Source organism: Chlamydotis macqueenii, chromosome 20 (assembly GCF_036417535.1).
Source record: "Chlamydotis macqueenii isolate bChlMac1 chromosome 20, bChlMac1.mat, whole genome shotgun sequence".
NCBI lineage: Eukaryota > Metazoa > Chordata > Aves > Otidiformes > Otididae > Chlamydotis > Chlamydotis macqueenii.
The window spans coordinates 2,553,127-2,577,343 of NC_141575.1; the positions used below are offsets into that span (position 1 = coordinate 2,553,127).

Below are 24,217 nucleotides of genomic sequence, written 5' to 3' on the forward strand. Positions count from 1 at the left end.
CATCTGGGTTTGTTATGAAGTAGCCAAGCCTGTAAAGTAGGTGTGGCCTGCAGAAAAAACCTACAAACATATACTGAGAAAATCAGCTCCAAGACCATTTGCCTCTTCTCTGAATAAAAACAATTGTGTGCAAACTTATCCACGCGTTTTCCTCCGGGAAACAGAACTGATTGCCTTGCCTGTTGCTTGTACTGGGTATATCCATCTCCAGCTGTCTATACTTTATACTTGTACTTATTTTTTTTTAAATGTCTAAATCTTTCTTACTGTTACTGGAGACTACCCTAAATGTTACCCAAAAGACCATGATAACTTCAGATAAGTCCCAGCCTCCCAAGGCTCCATGGCATTAACTACAGGCGGGTCCAGGCTGATGATGCATTAGAAAAAAAAATCCCAGCTACTCTCAGCTGCACGTTTATTGCCCACTTTAAAAAAAATATTTATTTTGATCCCACCATTGTGCTTCTATTTGTCAGCTGAGTGTACTCCAAAACTAAGTAATTACTTGGATTTGATATTATTTGTTACATCAAACAATCCTTGTGACAAAAGTTACTGTGACTCACTCTAGAAGTCTATCTAATGTCTACAGTATGTTAGAGAGATGACTTACATCAGAGGGGAGGCAGTGGCAAATACTGCTGTGCACATTCTAACTAAAGAAGAAACAAAGACTTAACTCACTCCGGAACTGATCTCCAAGGCCTGACAGGGACTCTCTCATAAAGCCAGGAGCCAGCCCAAACACCTGATCTTGGAGGAGTGCAGAGAGAGGGCAGTGCTGCGGTTGGACCATTACACTTCCTCACGCTGCAGTGAAACTGTTGGCAGCTCCTCTGCCGTGCGCAGCACCACAGAGCTAGGGCTCAGCACCCACGGATCCCTCCGTCAACCACCAGCTCTGACTTCTCTGGGTCTCTGGTTCCCTTCTGTGAGACAGACACAGAAGTGCCCTTTCCACGCAGCAACAAGACCCTGTTCTTCCTGTTTGATTTTGCTTTCGCTGTTATTCACACTGGTGCTGCTGCTCTGTTCCACTCCCAAACAACTTCCCGTTCTTTATATACTGCTATCACAACAGAACAGTGATATTAGCAAACATCTCAAAGCAAAAGGACTGGAGAAATGGAAACCAGTGAACGGCTCGTCTAGGCTCCTGCTGGGAGAGGATACCAGGCTCCGGGGAATCCACCTGCCTGGCAGTTTTTCTGTTAGGTAATGACAAGCTCTTACACAGGAGATTTTCTCTTCTGTAGGAGCAGGAGGATGTGCTGTGCAGCTGCAGCCCGTATCTATGAATATACTGCCCTGCCCCAGGATTCACAGAGGAAACCTCACCAGAAAGCCTCCCAAGTCAAACAACTTACCCAAACTGCTCCAGATTCAAACTCAAACTTTGCTGCTTTACCAAGGAATATTTTACAGTTGCTTGTTGCTAGCAGTACCTATCAACAACACATTTACTTAAAAATAAGTAATCAACTAGTTTCACGTACACCACCTCTTCTCTCAGGATGAGCAAGTTCCTCTCCCTTCCGGCAAAACCCCATAATAATCATTAAGATGCCACAACCATCACTGAGCTGGCGGGAGACACTCACCGTGACCCGGAAGGGCGTCGTGGCCGCAGGCTCCATGGTGGGGTTCTTCTCGGTGACCCCGCTGGGCATGCTGCGCCTCTGCCCACACCTCTCCGGGGGGGACTCTGTGGACGGGACAGAGAACAAAGGACGATTACAAACACACAGGCACCCGAGGAGCCCAGGAGCGTCAGCAGGCCATGCAAAACCCGGCTTCTTCCTTTGAGATGCCCTTGCAAATGAGCCAACACAACCGCCCCGCTGTATCTGCTCGTATTTCCACGGCCGCCTAGAACAATGTTCAATCAGCAAGACTTTCACCTTCAACAATTAGCATTTTTTATACAACTGTAAGCTTCAGATAATGCCTGGCAGGTTGGCATTATCATTATTTCCAGTCTGCAGATGGGTAAACAGAAAATGTATGGAGCTGAGTGAGAATTACATGCAAAGTACAGATCCGTGCACTCGTGGACGGGATGCTCCTAAGGGAAGCTGCTAATGGGGTTACAGGCACAAGATGCTTAAGTTCCCTCCCTAATTCCTCTAGCAATTTGCTTTGTAACTAAGAAAAAAATTATTAAATCCTACATTTGCTGAAGTACAGAATGTGGATAGGAACACTCACCTCCTTCCCCGCTGCTGAGGAAGGGAGGGGAGTGAAAAGGCTAAATTAACAAATATGCCTGACGCTGAGAGGATTTAAAAAGATATTAGGTAAGGTCAGCAACTGTCGTTGTGAGGTGGTGTTCCCTCGGTTCACAGACTCTCTCTGAAAGCACTATGGAGCTCATAAAAACAGATCTGTTTCGAAGCTGCCATTCAATGGCACTCAGACCTTGGAACAAGCTTCCCTTCTCAAACCACTCCAGAGCCCTTATTTCCATCACCCAAAAGGTGACGGCATCTCCAAGACGTTGATCAGGAAGGCTAGAAAACGGGCAGGGCCTCCGGTCATGGTCATATAGGCATTTTGTGATAATTTCAAGGAAAAAACTCAGGCGTCTCAACTACAGCGTTCTCAGGAGCGGACACAGGACAGAAGGGCGGAGGGATGTTCCTCCTCCAGCAGTGCCGCGGCTCTCCAGGAGGCTCCCGGCTGGCGGGCAGCGCACAGCCCACTGTACGACTCTGCGTGGGTCAGAGATCCACGCGTGGCTTTGAAGGTTACGAAAATGCCTTTATACAGATCTCTACAGCAGGGCAAGAAGGTTGGGAGTAACAGCTCAATCATGTTTACGAGCAGAGGTTAAGCCCATATAAAGCGTCGGGAGCACAAAAGAAAGGCCTGAGCAGATCTCCTCGCAGTGCATCTTCATTTTCAAACACCGGTTCCTTACGGCACTCCTGCCCCGCACCGCAGCGGTTTGCCAGACCAAGGCGCACGATTGTCTCACTCTTGGCAATCTGTCAATCTGCTTCCTCTTTCAACCGCGCAGGTCAGACGTCAGGGAAAGGGAGAGTGTGTAACGACCCAGGGCTGATTAATATCTGGGTCTGATTATACCAAACTCACAAACTGTACTCTTACAATTCTTATTTCATCGTTAAAATACACCCAAAGCAGAGCCTGCAAACACATCAGCTCTACCCAGACCAGAATACAGAGATGGGTTAGGACCTAAAGCTTCCTGTAATTCTTAAGCTTATGGTTCATAAAGTATTTGCAGCCAAATCTCCATTTCAGCTGAGTTTAAGCACTGGGTGTCACTGGAGAGGGGAGGCTTTGCAGGAGAGACACGTTACAAAACTCTTTATAAGAAACCAGAAATAACTAGGAGGAGGGCTGGCCGTGGGTGTTTGGGCGAGGGAGGGGGGAGCTGTTTGTTTTAAAAAGGAAGTAAAAATAGCTTACAGGTAAATTAGTAACTCCTAACGACCAGGAATGTACGGCTGAGCAGGTTTGCATAGCTAACAGTATGAATACATAAAGGTTTGACCTGCCCTTTGTACTTCTCCAGGGTTAGAGGAAAACTCTATGCCCAGGTCACCGGCATGAGCCGTGTCTGCTTCAGCAAGCCCGCAGAAACCCCACGGCGGCCAGCCGCCACGTAAAAGGTCGCTGTAAGGCAATAATAAAAACTCTTTCCATAGCCACTAGAGGCTGAAAAAGAAATGTCTTCATTTACAGCAGGAGATGTTCAGGTAAGCCACTGGAACAAGTCTTCTCTTGACACGGGCAGCTACACACTGGAATTGATCGTCCAGAGAGATAAATGTAGGCTCAAGCCCAGCTAAAACCTTTTCGCGGCAGAGGTCTCCCGCCAGGCGAGGCTCAGGTACAAGGAGCGTCCTTCCCTCGCCTCCCCTGGGGCAGACGGACTCCAGGTGACCTCCCGAAATCCCTTCCAGCCTGGGATTTCTAACGAATTTGCCCACTTGTGCGTAAGACAAGCAAGCTACAAGAGATCAGATTCAGTGTCTGACTTCATCATTTTCTTTACAACCTCTAACACATCTTCCTCCTCTCCCGAGCCCCCGCCGCGCCGCTGGCTGGACAGGCTCGGTGGTGGCTCTGTCACACCTCTCAGCAGCACGAGGAGGCCAGGGTCCCACGCTGACCCTGTTACGGCCGCACAGTGTGATGCTTGGACGCTTTGACACTTTTTATCAGATTCGCAATTGATAAAAACCTTTAAAATCCCACGGGAACAGTGCAAGGCGTCATTAATGAACGCCTGCCGCCCATTTTGTCTCCCAAGATAAAGGATTCCATGAGGAACAGTATTACCGCTGGTAGCTAACCACGGAGTGACATTTCCAGAAGCACTCAGTATTATCAGATAACATCCTCGCTAGACAGTGAACGGCTCTGTTAGCTGAACACTACCCCTCAGCGCACAGAAATTCCAGGATTATACCTTCATTTGTCCATGTATTTGCTCTAGATCAGATTTGATCTGAGGACTTAAACTCCCAGAGTCTCAGGACACTATTTGCTGTGCCCAAAGCTCTCAACTTGTTATGAACTTAAAACCTCCAAATCTTTCTTTTATGACATAGAGGCCTGAAAATCAGGAAAGTAACAGTCCATTAAATGAGGATTATAGCGCAGGCATACTGGATCTGAAAAGTGACTCCTCGGGTATAGCGAGGAAAGCCACGTTACCCAGCGGCAGAGATGCCAGCGAGCGGAAACGGGTGCCCACGGCAAGCGACAGCTTCCTGATTCTCTGCCATTTCCACTGCCCGCAATGTGGTACCCAGATACAGGATGGGATATATACTGATGAGCAATAGGAAGTTGTCGAATCACTGTTGGGCCATGGAATCAGGCAGGCCCACCTAAGTATGTTACCTGTCCCTTTAGAAGCTCTTAAAAATCTCAAAATTGGCCTGGAGAAGGTTTGTAAGTCACTCGAGGAGGACTGTGACCATTCTGATGGAAATGTCTCATCTCATTTTCTCCTCACTGTACTTGTCTAAGCTTGCCCAATAACCAGGCATTTCTGCTCACACTCTGCTTTACGTCCACCCTGCACGCTGTAGGACCGTGCTCCTGGGGGCCCTCCTAATTCTCGTTCGTGACCACGTACTAAATCTCCCCATATGCAGCACTGTTCCATGTCTGCCCTGGATCGACGCTGGGCTGGGGCTCATCCACTTACACAATCACAGAAGCAAGAAAAAACAAACAGAAGTGCTTCCTGCTTTTCCAAACATTTACAGAAGGATGCAATGTTTTGGGTTTTCCCCAGTGCAAGGTAAGATCTTAAAAGAGAAAATTCCTTGACATCATCAAACCCCTGACACCTCTCCCAGGTTATCACACACAGCTGGGTCCACAGTTGATGTGTGTTGGACCAGGATTTTTTTTTTTAAGCTGCCAGGGCTGAAAGCATCCCACTGCGTTCACTGCCAACAGGGCACACAGCACTGTAAACACTGCACATTAATTTAGGACCTGGGGCTTATGAATATTTCCAAAACTGTTTCCGTAAAGCAATAAACACATTTGATTTGTTAACTAATTCAAAGCATTTGAATTGACAGAATAATTAACCCCTACTACACTTCTCCACGGCTGCCCTCCACGCTGTGGAACAGTCACAGAGCAGCGGGGCAATCCCCTCCAAGGCTTCCAGGACATCATCAGCAGAACAGACCGTGAGGAACTCCTGGCACCAGAGCTCTCGTATAACCCACTCGGCATCGCTGCCTTCCTCGTTGCAACTTCTCAGACGCTGCTACGGAGCAGGTCAGCACGTGTAACACACACACACAACTATTAATGCTGTTTACTTTTCACTTAGCAAGCGAGATGTTTTTGCATTTGCATTACCTGCTCTTGTGAATCACAGCTAGTCCAAGAGATCATCAGGATTACGCTCTCATTAGTGGGAACGAAATACATTAGCTCCTTCTGTTTGTTCATCTCTCTTCACGCTCTCCCCCTCTCCTGCTCTCCTCTCACACACAATTCCAGGGATCAGCCAGGGGAAGAGACAGTATTAATAAAAGCAAAGGGAATCAGCTGGAAGGAATAATTAACAAGCAGGCACTTCCCAGCAAGTTGAGTTTCTGAAGGAAACTGTTCCAGCTCCAAACAAGAAAGGGAGGTACAAATCGGAATGAGCGTCAGAGAAGTTAGCAACGAGAAAACGTCTCCCTCAACTCACCAAAAGGAAGCCGTGCTTGTCAGCAACACACATGCCATGGCACTCCGAACAAGCCAGGAATAAGAGGAGAAGTAGCGATGATGACTTCATCAGAGGCAGCAAGGGAGAGAAGTATGACTGGAATGCCAGGCCAGCCAGCAGCGCTGGGGAGACGCGGCAGGAGGCCAGGTCCCTGCACCGTACGGCAGTGACGTGCTTTGAGGAAAGGAGACTTTGGAGGACAATAAAACATCACCAGATCGTCTGGATGGAACGCAGAAAACTAAGAGTTCACCAGAACCAAAAGTTGGTGGGGAAGCTCCTGCACGCAGCCCTCGGAGAGGTCAGGCTGGCTCCGACCTGAGGCGACGATGTGCCCTGTCCTGCCCCGCTGCCTTAGCGCCCGACATCTCCAGGGTGCCCCAGAAAGCTTACCAGGGCGGAGTTTCTGTGAAACCAGAGGGAACAGGAATTACCGGTCTCCTGCTCATACAATTACACTCCGTGAATTAATTTTATTGCTTAATGAATTTAGGTGTTATTCCTCTAATTTCTGCATTATCTAATAACTCCTTACTACAAACCCAACAGAGGAGAGGAGGAGGAACGCAGTGACAGAAGTTATTTATTTAACATGGCTCACAGTAGCACTGAATTAAAAACAATCCCTGGAGAGCGGATATTTGTAGTGTCTGTGTGATTCCGAATACGCAAGAGAGGCTGCAGAAAAATCTACATTTCAGACAGCTTTAGGTGGCAATATGAGTCCAGGAAGAAAGCTGGATCTTTAATCTGAATCCCAAGGGGTATTTAGAAGCTGCTGTTAGAACAGAGGCACTTTTCAAAAGTGAAAATTTTACCCCAGGAATAAACGACGACAGAAAATAATAATGCTGAGTTGAGCCAAGTTCCCCCTTCACGAGGCATGAATAACTTTAAACGGGACGCAGAGATGCAAAAATATCTGATTTCCAGCGGCCAGAGGTCAGTTAGGACCCACTGACAGGCCACGAACGCCCTCGCTAACGCTCTCTCCCTGCTCCCCTCGGCTGGACCAGCAGCACGGCTGCGAGGCCAGTTTCCTTCTTCAGTCACCTGAAAACTGGTCGTTGGAACGTACCACCCAACGCCCTGCCGATCCCTCAGCGAATTCCAGGTGATCCCTTACAGCAATACGACAAGCATTATGCCAGACTGAATTAATTAAAAGTCAAACCTTTATTAGGCAATAAAATTGACTTTTAAATGAAAATGGTCGTGAAGCAAAAGTTTAGGGCAGGTAATGCTGCCCTCTGAAAAAACAGACTCATCTAAAAGCAAAGCTCATGAACACTCAGAGTGGATATTCCCCAGGCTAATAAAGATTAGCATCACCACCACTTTTTGTGTTGGAATAAAAATATTTTTTTTTTTTGCATCTTAGAATCTGTACACTTCTACAAAGCACAGCAATCCCACTGGCTGTGCCCACAGCTCTTCTACATCAGCATCAGTGATTTAATCCCCACTCATTTAGCGCTCTAAGCAGAAACAGCTTCACATTTTCTCATGCTCTCATTACCTTTTCAGACAGTTAAGGACACTGTTCACAGAACCGTAGCTTGTAAAAAAAAAAGAAATCTCACTTATCTAACCATTTATAAAGAAAACAAAAAAAACCCCACCAAATTGGGATCATTACTTGCCTTTTGTGCTACACTCTGGCACAAAATATTTAGAATTAAACAAAAAGAGGCTGGTTGGATGCCTACAGCTACTGCTATCCACAGTGACAGCATCAGATCCAGCTTCTTACCATTACCTTTGCTTCCCTCACAGATGACTTAAGTGTTACGAAACCACGACATTCAGCTGAGCAGGGGCAATGCCGTCTCTGACTCAACTGCGTCCCTGCCCGGAAGCACAGAAAGGCACCTGAAGCACCACTCAGAGCCGTGCCATCCTCTGCGGCTACAAGAAGGGTGGCTGGGACAGTTGTGTGACCTGAAAAGTCGTATGAGGACTGCCTGGAAAACAGAAAACAATTCAGCTCCCAGAAAACACCAGACCACGCTGTTTCTCATCAGCTAAAAATTATGCTCATCTTCTCTCCAAGTGGGACTAACATCTTCTGGAAGAAGAGCTTTTTCTTTGATAAATAATGATTGGAAGTGACATTGACCTTTGCCATAGCACGCTGTGCACTTCAATGGCTCTCACATCGCCTCTGCGCCAGGCTCCCCAACACCGTGTGCTGTGTGGTATTTTAAATTCCTCATGCTGCTCCTCAGCAAGTGCTAGTAACGGCTCTGGGATCTGGTACTGAGAAGTCTGCGCTATTTTTCCGTGTACTTGGTGTGTATCTGTCCCTGTTTTCTCTAATATTACCCAGTAAGAGAATTATTCTCCCAGCAGCACACCGAGGTGCTTTTTGATGTGTGCACGCAGAAATGGCACTTACTGCCCTTTTCTCTGGTCTTTGCCTGCCCAGTTCTGCAGCCTCCTCTCTCCTGGAAAGCTCAGCCGAGCCTTCCCCCCTCGGAAGGTGGGACGAGCCCCGCGACCCCCGGCAGCGGGCAGGGGAGCGCAGCCTCTCACTAGAGAGAGCTGAGGGCCCCGCGCTGACCAGCCTGAGCGCTGACCCAGCCCGAGGGACCTGCTTCCACACAGACATCGGATCTCTCTCTGGTGGTGTTCATCTGCTCGTTCAGGCGATGTTCAGCACGGCTGACAGTGAGAAGGACTTTCCCTGTTCTCCTGTACGCCCCTCCGTCCCTGCCACTGCTCTCCGGCTAACGCCTCTCCTCTGGCCAGCTCACATCCCCTCGCCAGGTACCGCCTTCCCCTGTCTGGCGTGGTGATGGGGATCTCGGGCAAATTCTGCCCTCAAAGAAACCCTCCTTTACCTGAGGAGACAGATTAGACGTATTTGTCAGCAAAAAAAATACTCCCAGAGGGCAAAAATGAAAGGAGAGAAGAAAAAAGCACAAATGGGAGGGGAAACGTCAATAATTCTCAGCGTTAGGAGTCTGAAAACATACACAAGGAACTTCTCTGTACCACAAAAGTGAAGAAACAGATCAGATCCACGCATAAAAGAAAGACATAGCTGCAGGACACCAAGTCTGGTGCCAGGGAGAGACTATAAGGCATCTAGAAAATTAATCCTCCTTTCTAAAAATAAACAGCAAATCATGCTGATTCAGCAGCCTTTAGTACAAACTTAATTTTTTCTGTCTGGTATTTTAAAATTAGGTATGTACATATATATTTGCTATTTTTATTCTTTATTTATCAGTCTCTGAAATAAAATATGTATGATATTTATCTTTCTTTGGTACGATGTCTAGAGAACAAATTCGTCTTTTGCTAACGGCATATCATTAGGAGCCTTTTCTCCACGGTAAAATGGAAATCAAGCACAGACTTAAAAATACATCAGAAAGAGATGAAATTCTAGCCTGGTTGGGGACCAGATCACGGAGACCGCTAATACCCTGGTTAAACTGGAAAGGATGATAAAGTGAAGTGGAACACCAGCTTCCTCCCATGTAACGATAAAGACAAGCAACGTGGAGTCCGGCGAGCAAGAAGTCAGCTCTGGGGAGATCTAAATTAGGTTCATCCATCATGCTTAGCATTTCTGCAAAGATTCAAAACTGTTACCGTGCTGCTTTCTTGCAGCACTTCATCTGCGTGGCTGATTCACAGAGGCAATCTGAGGGAAAGGAGCAGCTTTTCTACTTTCTGTAATCTCTGTCGCTGCGGACGTAGGCTATGCCACCTACACACGCCACCCGGGACAGGGCAGGGAGGATCCAACCCTCTTCCACTTGCGACTGCCAGCAGCCCCAGGGCTGCAGACCGCTGGCCCAGCGCGAGGTGGCCAGCAGCAGACCTGCCCGCCGGTCTCCCGTAGCCCTTGGCTAATCTCCCAGGATCCCTGCAGCGGAGCGGCTGGAGAAGGGGCTGCCCCTCCTGCAGCTCGGGCTCAGTGATTCCAGTACAGCTGACGCACGTCCTGCCGGGCCTCCCGTTTCAGTAAAAATCCCAGGACTGCAAAAGGGAGTTGGAAGTCTCACAAGAACAGCTTGTGTTGTGGCACGTTGGCCCTCTTTGCTTCCAACTGCAGAGAGAACTAAGAAGCCCAAAGGCAAACAGCGCCACAGCAGCAACCCCAGCGAGACGAGCGATACGCGTCCAGACCGCAGCCACGCTTTCGCCTCCCGTCAACGTGGTTTGTGTCCTTGGGAAGGCGTTCTCGTGTTTGGTTTGGGGCTTTCCTAATAGCTGACCTGGACAGGTGAACTACCAGCCGGTTCAGAACAGTTCACTCTGTGTGTGGAGCAGCAGCGCAGTACAAATGAGAACTTTGCACAGTTTAATTACTAGGCCATTCTTCCAGTCGTGCGCGGTGGTGCCGTAACAGGTCTGTACTGGCAAAATGCAAATTAAATAAATAAATACTTAATTTATAAGCATGATTCATCAGAGGTTTCATCTTCTGCAGCAAAGAAACAGATGTTCTATTGATGGCACTTCATTAGAGAGATAAATGGGGTCACATACGTATCTCTGCTCACATCCATCTGCATAATAGACCAAACATGAAGATTTGAAATGCACACAGTACACGCAGCTCTTACATCAGCCTGGAAGAGCCTTCATGCCCAAAGCCAATTAATCCAAGTCAGATTGCCTTAACATGGGAGGAACTTTAATACTCTTGAAGAAAGCAGGAGGGTGGGATTTAACACTGGCTATTTAGGATACAGCTTCATCGGAAACACAGAGGAATAACGGATGGATAGCGATTGGACAACATATCGCATGTCTCCTGATGAAGCAACGGAAAGACAGCATGAAAAAGCTGCAGTGACAGGAAAGTCTGAAAACACAGTTCTTCCTCCAGTTGCAGTTACCAAGGGTTAGGATTAGGGCCAGTGTCAGGGACAGCTGAGAATCCTTCTGATTTTCCAAATGTTTATGCAGGAGACCTAAGAGTTCCCCTACCAAAAAGAAACAAGTCTCCTTTGTTTTAACATGCATCAGATAGAAGACAATGCTTATAAGAAGTGTCACTTTCTCTGCCAGCCTGATTAGTTTGTAAAGGTGAGTGCTTACACAAATTTTCTGCATTTGCTTGCGTGCAGATGCGGGAGTGTACGCACACACACGTCAGAATGCAGCGCTGGCGATCTATCAATGTGCCTATGTCCCCACAGCGCGGCCGAAAACGCTTCCCGTTCATCCCGCTGCTCCTCATGTCTCTTTCTTCTACCTATTCAGAGTCTTTTAAGCAATTGTTTTACATTCCACAGTTTCTAATTGCAGAACGAAAATCCTAATTTCTTGTGACTGATATTTCCTTTGGGGGTGGGTGGGTGTCTCTGTTTCTCTTACACACACGTGCTCTGGAAGCACACTCGCGGTGTGAGCTTCACAGGCTCCCTTTTCGTTTTCAAGCAAACATTGCCCGTGTCAATGAAAGAAACAGGAAAGAAAACAATAAAAAGCCGTGGTGTTTTCTTATTTCATGCAAATAATCACATGCCACAGATGAACATACAGAAACCACCACTCAAACTGCTATATTCCTTTACGCAGCTAACCTACAGCAATTGTGCTAGTTCTGTGATTGCGTTGTCATGCTTTTTTAAGTGATAGCCACTGTTTACCTACAATTTTCCGTCCTAAAAACTACGCAGGCTATGCGTAAGGATTCCTTCCTCCACCACGGAACGGCAGGCACTCTGAGGAGCCATACGGTAGCTGTTTGGCAACATGCTGCAACGCTGCAGAACAATTTAGCACACATTGTGAACAACACTCACTCTTCCTGGGGAGATTAACGCACTACACACCCCACCCTCAGAAATTTTAGTTTGGTATTCACCCAAATTTCAGCTGGTCCTAGAAGTGAAGTTATGTAAATGAACACCAAATGTTCTCACTTTAAATACGCCAGCCAGATCAAAATTTGTTCTTATCCAAGGGTATAAAGGTAATAACTGTTAACCTTTGACTGCTAAAAATGTGAAGGGAGAATATCTTTCATTTAAAACTTGCTCGTTTGGTTACCATGGACACTGCTTAATCATGAAGGATGACTATTACTTGTTCCTATAGTAACCAAGAAGCTTAAGAAGCATCCTGTAATTTAACTCCAGATGCCAAATTTTACAACAGTCCACCTATTACCACATTTGGACACTTCAGAACAAGCACAGGCTTGATCTCCGACTCCACAAGAAATTCACTGATGCAGAAGTGCTGTAAGAAATCAAAAATGTGAGCACATAATGTACAAAAGAAACTTGCACTTCAAATAAATTGGTTTCTTCAAAAAGAAACATTAAGTGCTCAGCATCCGAGGATTCCTTGTTCAGTGTAAATGTTAATGAAGCAAAGCTTTGGCCGTCTTTATTCCTGTCAGTGTTTCTCAAAGTCTTTACAATTGCAGAGCATGTTTTTCCCCAAAGTGAATGCTTCAATGCTTACTTAAAATGAACTTCTGAAGTAATGCCGAGCAGTCAGCGTTCACAAACGAGCACTCAAGATGCCCAGCCCAGCTCTCAAGAACAAACCTACGATAAAAACATGTGACAGTCATGCAAGCAAGAAGCAACGGACAGGACAAACCTTCCAAAGCCAGGTAACCAATGTGTTGCTCTAGACAGCCTTTTATAGTATTTGTGATTATTAAAAAAAAAGCATGACACTTGCTAGGCACGACCCGTCACCATCAAGCTTTACCTTCAGCACCACCAAAGAAAATTTAGTCAGGAGCTTTGTCTCCTGTGGGTCTGGGGAGATGAAGCTTCCAGAAACTACCTGTGGCTGACACTGCTTCTTGGCTGACACTGCTTCTCAACCCTCCCCAGCTCTATATTGGGCATGAATTCACGGTTTTCAAAAAGCCATCCATTTTTCCATTCCAAAGGGGCCTGAGGAAATGCAGTTTAACAGCCCGACCCTAAGGCTGATAAACGAGGGAAATGAGTAAGGAGGGTCTGGGGTTTGTGTCCCTTTTTTAAAGTGCCTCAACACAAACGCACAAGCAATTAATATCTAAACTTAAAATATTCTCTGCAGTGTTCAGAAGGAAAGCAGACTACCCTCAGCTAGTGATTCTGTCGAAAAACGCAAAACTGATAATGCCCAACGATGGGAAGTTCCCCCGCTCACTCCCCATCTCTACTGAGAGCAGAGTAAATTAAAGGATTACAGAGTGCCTTCAGCGCAATAACTTAAGGGATTAGTAGCACACTAGAAGACCTTCAAGGGAAATACAGGTTTAAAAGCTTTAAGAGGCAGCTCTGTGTCTAAATTGTTTGGACTGCCACAGCTGTAAGGAGACAAACTTCCTCTAATACATCAGCGATCATGAGAAGCCTGCTCAAACCCCGCTACGCGTGCTTTTGGAAGCAATTCACTTTTGGACTCAAAGCAGTGTTTTTAACCTCTCATTTATTACCTATGGCTTTTAGATGAAAACTCTGCATTACTTGGGAGCAATTCTGCTACTTATTTCCCTTCAGAGTAATCAGCCCCTCTTAGCAACACTGTTAGGGGAAGGTGAGATTCTACCAGAAGGAAAGGACTTTATAAAATAGAGATAAAGCAAAAGGTGAGCAAAACCAGGTAACAGTCAATCTTCAAGTTGCCTTAATTGACAATTCTCACAATTTTATCAAGACTGTTGCCATGTTTAGTTACCTCTTACAGCTGCATCTGCTGGGACCACAGGACTATGGTCACTATTTTAGAGATATAACATTAGAGCCAAAACTCTTGAGTTCTCTTCTTACCTTGGGGCAAAAGGAAAGTCTCAGAGAAGAATACAGAGCTGCGGGAGTTTGTGCCATTACTCTGTCATTGATCATCCATGGGATTCCCTGCAAGTTATCTCCAGACACCTCACTGGTTAACTAAGAATGCACCTACCTAAGGCTTTTTTCAAGTCCACCAAGTATTTTCAGTCCTTAGAAACACACTAAAGGAAACCAAACTACTATTACAAGGCAGCATTTTGGTTATGTATGACGATATTCAGAAGATGTTTACTGGTTTGGGCAGTGGCACAAACACCACAATGGACACATAGCCCACGCTAACAGTATCAGCAGACACATAACACCTTTCCAGTTGTCTAATTTCAGCAAGACTCTGGGTTCTTTGGTCAAATCTGCTTCTTTTCAAGCTGTTTATCTGACTGGCAAAGCTCTCTGTCCCTGCCTTGGCCCCCACACACCGCTACAGCTGCTGATGCTGGGTCGAGGTGGCCGTGTTGTCCTGCCCGAGCCTTCCCCATGCTCCAGGTTACTCCCCACAGTTCTCCTGTCTTTCTTTTCCTTCCCTCCCTTCCCCTACCCCTTTCGTGTCTATCAAAACTCCATATCAAGCAAGTCTCAAATCATCTCCTCTGCAACGTTCCTCTCAAAATTTGACAGAAGCTCCAACACGTGAAAATCAAAGAAGGAGGGAAATACAAATCTGTCAAAACTGCAGCATATTGTCATTAAGAGGACAGTTGAAAAGGAAATAAACGGTAAGGTGTGACCTCAGCCTGCCACAAGCAAATGAAACGACTGGTCCCCCAAATCCCAAACCTACTCCAAAAACCACCCCATAGTTTGTTAACATTGCACAGTGGGCACGGTTTTATGGTTTAACTGCACGGTAGCTCCTGACAGTAAATGGCAGCACGTGCACAAAACACGGCTGATCAAAAGCCTGTGTCCTTGGAATCAGAGGCTGTTCCTTCCACAAGTGATGACACCAAGACGGAATGGGATATTTGTAAATCTTGCTTACCAAATCTTGCCTCCACAGATAATAAATTCACTCTACATTTTTTTTATTAAAGGGATAGTTTGATTTCTCCAACCATTATTTTAGTATCAAAACAATTTAAGAATTCCTCCATCCTGCACTACTTCACAAGTTATTAAATTTAGTGTAGATTTTTATTAGACAATTAAGCACTGAATAAATACGGCAAAGTCTCAGCTGGAGCTCTAGCGCTAAAAATAGCATGGTTGCCAGCGAATATTTCTTACAAACAGTACAGCTTTAAAACTTTTGCTTATCTTTTCTATAGGCATCTGTCAGCCGTGCTGTTAAAATTTCAATGAAAAACTACAAGAGTTCTGCAGTGAAATAGAAAATGTCACAAAAGAGACTTGAAAAACAAAGCGATGGCCATTAAAAACTGTGAAGCAGGAAGGTCTCCTTTTCCTGACATTTAAAAGACACCACCCTTGGAAAAAAAAAAAAATACCCTATCACTAATGTTTGTTACTGAACATGCCAAAAAAGAAAAAAAAATTGTGGCATTGTAAGTGTAGGGAGGTGTTCTGTTTGGACAGCACATAACAAATTACTTATTTGCTTTTTTATTCATCAGTTGGTTCTGGCACTGTTCTTCTGAGATAGACAGGTCTGGCCAGGACTGATCCATCAGGAAAGGCAGGTTTGGATATGATGCAGGTATGCCAATAGCCAGGCATAGGACTATCTCAGCCAAAGCTAGGACTATCTCAGCTAAACTTCATCTAGAGTCAGTGCAGACAAGAGAGACACTGAAACACACGTGCTTTCAACAATCTGAAAGGCATGCAGCTAAGGGCAATGCAAACAAAACGTAACTGTGGGTCATGAAGAGAATAAAGTATTGTTTAAACGTTTCACCTGAATTATTTACTGACAGAACCCTGAAACTTACTGAACAATACAGTGGGAATTTTCAGTAGGAGCAAAATTTCTGATCAGAAAGACAGAAATCCCTTCTCCTCAACAACATCTCATGCAGTCATCCCCAGGGCACTGCCCTGGGCCACAGGACAAGGTCGGGCAGAGGTGGGAAGGAGAGGTTCCACGTGGCAGTCCTTGTCGAATATCACTTTTCATTAACACACTGCAAAATGGACTTTCAGCTAGGAAAGATTAGAGAAACGTGTGAAATTTCAGTTAGCTTTAAATATAATAAAACCTCCTTTTCTGTTATGTCATTCTGTTACATGCTGGGATGATTTTCAGTCTCCGCTTCCCTTGTCCCAAGCGCGTGTCTTAACCTCCACGGAACTGGCTATTTGGGTATAAGTTGATCTCTCGTTTATCACTTGAAAGGTTTTGATTTCATCAAATAGAGAGAAAAAAACCTAAATGCCAGCCATTTTCAAGAGATGTGTATATGAATAGCCTGCACTGAGAAAAAGAAAAAAACAGTCTGACCTTAGCCTCCAAGCTCTCAGTGTTTGGTGCACTAAAATACTGGGCTTTGCTGAAGATCAGTCAGTTTTCTCTTCACAGCAGCCATCAAAGGAAAAGAAGAAGAAAGCCAGTTTAATAAAAATCCCTTTTGTAGAACACCTTGAAAAGCATTTGTGATACACAGAACTTAGAGCAAGACATTTATGTCCAAAGAGCTGACAGAGGCAGAACTATCAGGAACACTAAACCTTCAAGATCAGGAACTCCAAATGTTCTCAAATTCTCAGAGCTTTGATGACAGCCGATTGCCTACAGAGCTTTACAGAAGAAAGGCCTGAAGCCAAAGCTGCATTTGGCTCAGATACGGAACTGTGAATGGAGCACCCATGAGGAGTTTCTACGAACAAAGCGAATTTTCAGAACACTTGCCCCTGACTCCCGTTCCTTCATTACACCCATCATTAAGTAGATGTGGAGATACCATGAAGAAAGCCACAGACCAAAGAACTGCAGGCAGAAGCAGATGTTGCTTTTATTGATAATTTTCCTTCTGCCCGCTCTGCCTCCCAAGTACCTTCCACCACATTAGATGGATCACCTGGTAGTAATCACAATTACTGCCGCGATTCCTCAGACAGTTGCACACATCTCTGAGCGGAACAGATGGTCCAAGGAAGAGACGGGGTTTCTGCAGCTGGATATTTCAACTAACTAATGTATACCTGCAGCGTGTCCTGAACCTCTGTGGGAAACAGAGCCAGGAGATTTCAGACATTATCATCATTCTAACAAAGATTAACAGTGGGATGAAACCTGCCTTGTTTATCCTCTATCAAACAGCAATAATTTAAACATGCTGGAGGTGTGATCGCGTGAGCCTCCTGATAGCCTGCCTTCCTTTCTGCTCTGATTTGCCCCCCCCACCAGTTTTGCTCTTCCTTAACTATTCTAGCCCTGGACCTCTCAAAGGGACAGACTGGCAAACGTACCGAAACACGTGATGAACGTGTTATAAGCAGCAGGGCTAACCAGAGAACACTAGGATAGAGGATACATCACACAAACCATCAAACAAGCTGGCTGTCATTGCGAACAGCTGACAGTCCTACCCATTTTTCTGCACGCTACATCAGATTGTCTCCATCTGGAGACCCAACAGAAAGCAGTCCCCTACTTTCCTTAGATACTTGCGTAGAAAATGCAAATTCCGTTCTCTTTGCCTATCTCAATCGTGCTGCAGCAGAGCTTTCCTGAGGGAGTGGTTATCTCTTTCTTTGCACCTCAGGAAGCAAGGCCAATTTCCCAAATGAGGTCCCAGCTACAACAGCCACCGCCTCTGACCGCCACGCAGGCTGTAACCCCAGCCTGACCTTTACCGTTCGGGCTGGGGCAGGCCACACGCCATACTGACACACGGCCAGCGCAGCACTGGTGCGGCGATGCTCCTCGAAGGGCACGCGTGGACGGGTGGCATCGCCCCCTCAGCGGGGCGGGAGTGGGAAGCGGCACTGTATAAGTATATGCCTTTAAACACAGCCTCCTCTTTATGCCAAGAGACTGACTGATATAAACTAGAGTGGGCTGAAAGAGGTTCTTCGACTCCCAGCAAACAGGCATGTTACTGGTTTTGGAACAGGAGCCAGGCTGGCAGCAGATGGCAGCACCCGCATCTCATGGGTGCTCCAGCGTCAGCTCCAGCATCAGGGATTTATCATCCAGGATGGATGCAGCACAAACAGTGAATGATTCCAGATGGGGAGAGGGGGCTGTGTGCCGGCAGAGATCTCCTCCTCCCTGCTAAATGTGTAACAACTGCCTGATCCTCAGCAAGCTCCCTGTCAGAAAGCATGCTGATAATCTGCTGAAGCGACACGCTTTGGAAAAGTTCATCTTCCAGGTATCACTGCTCCAGCTAGGGCCACGGGCTTACCTGGCTCCGCAGGGATCTTGGTAAAGGGTCTGGAGACTGTACAGAGCAAAAAGCTGCCATGTGTGTCCCAGACACACGTGTGGCAAAACAGACCATTGCCAATTCCTGTGGAATAACTCATGAATTTATGGAAACCTCCCACTAAGGATATCTGATCTTTGAGAATCTTAGCAAACTGCACCACAGATCCGCATCTGAAAAGGGACTCTCAGCTCTTTCCTTCATCCAGATTTGTAGGATTTGGAAATTACCATTACATCAAACCCAAAAAAATCTAGAACCTCATTCTGATTTCTGCATTCTCCATAGCTCCCACAGTCTCCTGTTCACTAACCTTCTAGTAGGATCTAAACTGTCAAGGGAAGTATTTCTTTCACGGCATTCCAGCAGTTCCTTCCCTCCGTCCAGCCTGGCAGCAGCAGCAGGCAGCCACTCCAGACTCTGGACCAAGTCCTCCCATTGACCCAGCGCACGACCTTGCTGCATGACTCCATCGCTGCACAACTTGCTTTCTGCATCTTACCAAAACATGTCAAATATAAAGAGAAAATTCTTATCCAGATCTCCAAATCCCTTTAATATCTACAGGTACAAAGAGCTCAACTAGGGCCGAGCACTGTGATCCTCCCAGCAGGCAGGAATCCTGGAGATACAGTGTGACAAACACAAAATACTCAGGGAGAGATCAACAGCAAGAAGATTTCAGTTGGTTCAGATCCAATTTCTTACAAACATCAGGGTCAATTTCCATTTCCAGCAAATCTGCCCGCATATTCCTTGTGCTCATGACAAATGACGCCACTGAGTTCATACATATCCGAAATCAACACGTTTGGTTTGTCACAGTAACTGAAATGACAGTGAAATATTTTGGTTTTGAACAGTACACAAAGAAAGGGAGAAAGGGAACTGTTACATCCTTGTGAGTTTACAAACACTCCTCCCTGACAGGCAAAACAAAAAAATCATGGAAAGAAAAACACTGTCTGCTTGAAGGAAAGATGAAGCTCAGGGGCTGATTTAGCATCCTATTGTTTTCTCAGTGATGATTCAAAATCCTGAAAAAAAGTACGGTATGCCAAGAACAGAAGAAAGAGGACATTGCACTAAGCTGAATCTCGTAGTGCTACAGTCTCCTTTACAATCTGCTTTGTAAATCAGAATTAACTCCAGCAGACAAGTGCAAGCCTGGATTTGCACAAACACCTGGTGCAGTGTTGCTGTTGTGCCTTTCAGTCACACAATAACAAAAAAAATAATTCAATTACCACCTTTGATTAAGCTCAAGACGTCAGAAATATGACTGGATTGTCACACTGGAGGCTAAACAACCCTCTCCCTCCTTTCTGAACAGACAGCTCAACAGCAAAACCACTCAAAGACTCCTGCTTCTTTGACTGCTTTAAGGATAGGCACAAGCATCAATAAACATTTACTTCAGTCTGGAAGAGAAAGTCAAAATAGCTTATTTTAAAAATGCAACTGGGTCAGTAGCTGCCTCAAGTAGAATAAATGGGCTGCAGGAGCGAGCGTGCCCTAAAGAAACACTGCTCTGCGGACCTGGCTCCGGCTGCTGAGGACAAACAGGCCCTTTTACAGCAGGATTTTCAAAAGCACAAAGTGATTTGGGAATACAAATCCCAGAGGTTTCCACAATGCCTCGCGAGCACAACCCGTAGGCTCTTTTGAAAATCCTACCCCTAAACTGTGCTTAGCGTTGTCATTTCCAAACCCCCGGTGACACTCAGCTCCTGGAGAACAAGAAGTTCCAGCAATACATCTTTGTATGTAGATCCCATCTCTTCACCAAGGGCTTCCAAATCTCTACAATCACCAGCTAGGCCTCCAGACATCTCAGATAGCTAAAAAAGTAGCTACTTGAACTACACAGATTGAAAAACCATGGAGAAGACAGGGTTAGCTACAGTTACACAAGGCGTTAGAGCCGCTGTCAGGAACAGCCCCCAACCTGACTCCCCCAGCCCAGCTCTGAAAACCCAACAGCTCTCCCCCCGCGCGTGGCTGCGGCGTTACGCAAGCAACTGACCTTCTGCAAAGCTCGACACGCGCTCACGGGGAGCAGGTACGCGCACAAACACGCGCACTGGTCATTCTTATCCACAGGACCAAAGCTACCCGTAAGCAACAGCGCCCGCGGCCTCGCACCGTCGGGGAAAGAGAAGGGTTGTCGCAATTACCCCGACTAAGCGGCCTGTTCCGGCTCCGGGATCTGCTTCGCTGTCTCTGAAGTCGTGACCTCCGGAGCAGTCGGTAGTAGTAAGACGGTCTCCCAGAACTTTTCCTGCTGTTCATTGACATTTTTGTATCTATTTTACACATACACACATGCAGGCACAGGTTCACTCTCCCTTCTGGCAAAGCAGCAACAGTTCCAGCGTTTAATTAGCTGGAGGTTGGTTCTTTGGAGTGGAAAAGGGAGAGGGGGGAAGAGGAACTCTTCACTTTACACATTTAAAAAGAAAAACAACGAGAAGAAAACATGAAAAAGAGAGAGAGAGGAAAAAAAAGAGCGCGGCACCAGAGTACATGTCTCAGCTGAGGGAGGACTCGCAGCCAGCAAGATAAACTGCACTAACAACTCCTGCCCCAAAAAAGATAAGCCTGCTGGAGTTGGAATAGGAAGCCAGAGTTGGCCTGGGCTCTTGAAACGTGAAGAATAGGCTGGAAGAAATCCTGGACTGGATCCTCTCCGCCGGACAGCTCCATCTGATCAAAGCATACGGGGAAAAAAATCGAGAGCTCGCTGCACAAAAACGGCCGGGCTGCCTAGGGGGCCAGCACGCCTCTACCTGCCCCGGCCATCCCATCACCTCGGAGATGAAGTTTCAGGCGGCCAGGTCTGCAGCAGGAGGGATCTACGAAAGACGGCATTGGGGAAGGGTATAATGATTTCCCAGCTATGGGACACATGTTAATAATCATCACGGAGCAAAAACCCCGGAAAATAAAGTGAAACTTGAGAGGGGAAAACTTTAATTAGAAGTTGAATGAACAGAGCTCCAGCCTCCCCTGGAGGCCCATTTCCTTTCAGCAGTCAAACTGAGTTATAGCACATCCCACAAATTAGAGAAAGAGCCTATTTACCACTTGGGTTCTGATGGCAGTGAAGATTCCGCCTCCGGCTCATATTACTCAATAAAATTACATTTCAATGGGCAGAATTAACACTTTAAGCCACGGAGGAAAAGAAAAGAAATAGACTAACCAGCTGATAAAAAATTTCACTCCACATTTACACTTTTAAAAGGTCGGAAATGAATTGTCTAGCATCCTTCATCTGAGCTCCTTCCCTTGCCGGCACAAAAAGCGCGCTGAGGGAAGAGCGACAGACAGCATTTCAGAAAACCAGAATGGTGGCCAAGAACTTAATGCGCTGCCACTTCTTTTCACAAGTTGGCAGATAACAGCAAAATCTCATCAGAGCGGGATGAACTGCAAAATGACATTTGCACAATACCTCTCTGTATTGTGTCCTAGTTTTGTCATTTTTTCCAGACATTTGTACAAATTTCTCTCTGTGCTGTCTCAGGAAGCTGCGGGACTGGACAGGCTTGGCTGAGGACAGGCTATGTTTCCCAGTTAGCAGGAGCTTCTCCAGAAGTTTGAAAGCTTTCCCGGATTGTACTGCGTGATACCTTCGATAACAAGAGGCAGAAAGCATCAAGACTTCAGCACCCTCACCGCGACAGGAGTCTCTTCCCTACCTCCCAACATCCGCCTTAATTTTAGGATTTCACAGACTTGTGCGGTCATGGATCAGAACTCTACCCAATCTGTATTTGCTTATTTACACGAGTCATAAACCGTGATGTTTATCAGCTGAGAAAGGCCCTTCCAGGAGGAAAGAACAAGCCTCGCTCTTCAGGGAAGTCCATGCCTGGTTTTGAGGCCACATGTGAGGAATTCGGCGCAGCTCTCCGGCAGCGCAGGAGTGAGCCAATCAAGAGGGCAATGACAAGTTCAGGTCAAGGAGGCAGATCCCAGCTGGACCCCAGAGGCTCCTGGTGGGAGGGGGATGCTGCACTGGGACATTCCTCTGCACTCCCACCCCAGGCGCCATCACTCACCAAATCCCACATCAGATCCCGGCAAAAAGGAAGAGGCTGCAGTTACCACACATCTGCCCTCTTCTTGTTACCCAGAACAATTTTTTTTTTTTTTTTCACATCTGGGTAGATTAAAAACCAAACAAAAAATATAGGAACAATCAAAACCATTTTCCAGCTGAGCAGACTCATCCCGTGCAGTCGACTCAATGCACAAACAGCACTGAGAACATCTAGAAGACAGTGATGAGAAAGTCTGAAAATACCTAAGTTCAGTTAAAGATGTGCTACAGACAAGAAGCCAAATATTCAGGTGTCTTTCTGCATTTTTGTGTCCTAATAACTGAGCTGGTAGCTCCTAAGAGAATCTTTCATAATTATGCTTTTTCATTAGAAATGTCTTTAAAACAGCCTATCCAATTTATTTTTCCTTTTGTCTTTCCCAACAGCAAAAAAAGGCACAGATGGAAATGAAAGTTTAAAGAAAACCATTTTAAAAGCTCACCCAAAAAAGGGGTTTTGCTTAATTGGAGCCGGGTGACATCCACAAACCACCTGGGATGGGTGAGCCCGCGCTCTGAGCTCTCCCCAGCCTCCGTGCGCAGGTGGAAAGGAGCAGGAGACACGGGAGGACCAGCCGGCAGCCACTGTGCCTTCACCCACGTGTACCTAAGCATCTGTTCCATGTTTAGGGGTTTTTATTTTTTTAATCAACCTCATACCTTCAGAAACATTCATACAGGTCACCAGAAAACAGGAGAAGTTAATGAGGGACTATAAACTATCATGGCAAGAGAAAGCAGCCTTGCTGCAAAAGCATAAACGACCGGGAGTTTTGCTCAAGTTTTGCCAGCTTGCCTCTGTCTCTCTCACTTCAACAATGTTTTTGAAGGCTTTAAGTTCAGATGCTACATAGCAGCAGGCAACAGAATGAATGACCCATCTGGGAGGGAATATGACTGGTTCGGACCTTTCCAATTAATCCAGCATCACTCTTTTCTTTCCTTTCTTTTTTTTTTTTTTCTTTTTGAAAGCCACATCCTGATACAAACGCTCTTTTGTGTACAGCAGAATCCGTCACTTGCAAACGTTAGATAGATTAACTGCTGTGGAGGAAAGCTGACAACATTAAAATCTCTATCTCTAAAATAACACATCACAGTCTGGCGGTCCCCTCCAAAAAGCAGACGGATGAGTTCCGTCACAGGCTTTGCTGAATTTCTCAGTAAAAGGAGCAAATGGAGCCAAACACAGCAGAGATTTTTGGGGTGTTAACTCCTCCTCCAACACTGAACACAAACCCAACCCATGAAATTAAAAACCCACCAAACTGTGACATCTCAGTGAAACATCCAGTTTCATACACCGTTGAGCTTCAGAGGAAAACGAGAGCATCCACAGCTGACCTGGCGTCCCCCTCTGCGAGCCTGCCATTCAGCCTCCTTAAAACTGGATTTATTTCACTCCTTTACCAAAACTAACAGCATGCGAATAGATTTTAAATTAGCACCAAAATAAGTTCTGGGAGGGAGAGCTACACAAACCTTGGCTTGTGTGCTTTGACATCAAAAGGAGCAGGCCGCTGCCCGAGGCTCCGCTCAGCCAGAGCGGGGCTGCGGGCCCAGGGAGCCCCACAGAAGCCACGCTGCCCCGGCGGCCAGCGCTGGCCTTTTTTATCATTTGTTTATGGCTTTGTGCTGGGAAAATAATGACTGTACTTCAGAACGCACGTTCCCCAGCCAGCCCCTGCCACTAAACCTCTTGCTTTCCCAAAGGGCTTCAGAGGGAAACAATCATTCCTCTTAACTCCCTCTCATTTGATGGCAAGGAACCCGAATTCCTGAT

At 46.2% G+C, this 24,217-nt stretch overlaps 1 protein-coding gene across 4 annotated transcripts in view; it reads right to left on the minus strand.

Annotated features, from left to right (window-relative positions):
• DAB2IP (DAB2 interacting protein) overlaps positions 1 to 20,863 on the minus strand; it is a 154,400-nt gene extending 133,537 nt beyond the window's left edge. For 3 of the 4 annotated variants that reach the window (XR_015260698.1, XM_086763580.1, XM_086763579.1), the window contains exons 1-2: positions 20,504 to 20,863; positions 1,605 to 1,708 (exon numbers count right to left, since the gene is read on the minus strand). Coding sequence is in view for 3 of the 4 variants with exons in the window: in XM_086763580.1 (XP_086619706.1) it covers positions 1,605 to 1,708; positions 20,504 to 20,645 (246 nt within the window). In the remaining variant the exon portion in view is untranslated. The remainder of the gene's footprint in view (positions 1 to 1,604; positions 1,709 to 20,503) is intronic. The other variant, XM_086763577.1, reaches the window with a different exon arrangement.
• Positions 20,864 to 24,217: the final 3,354 nt, after the last annotated feature.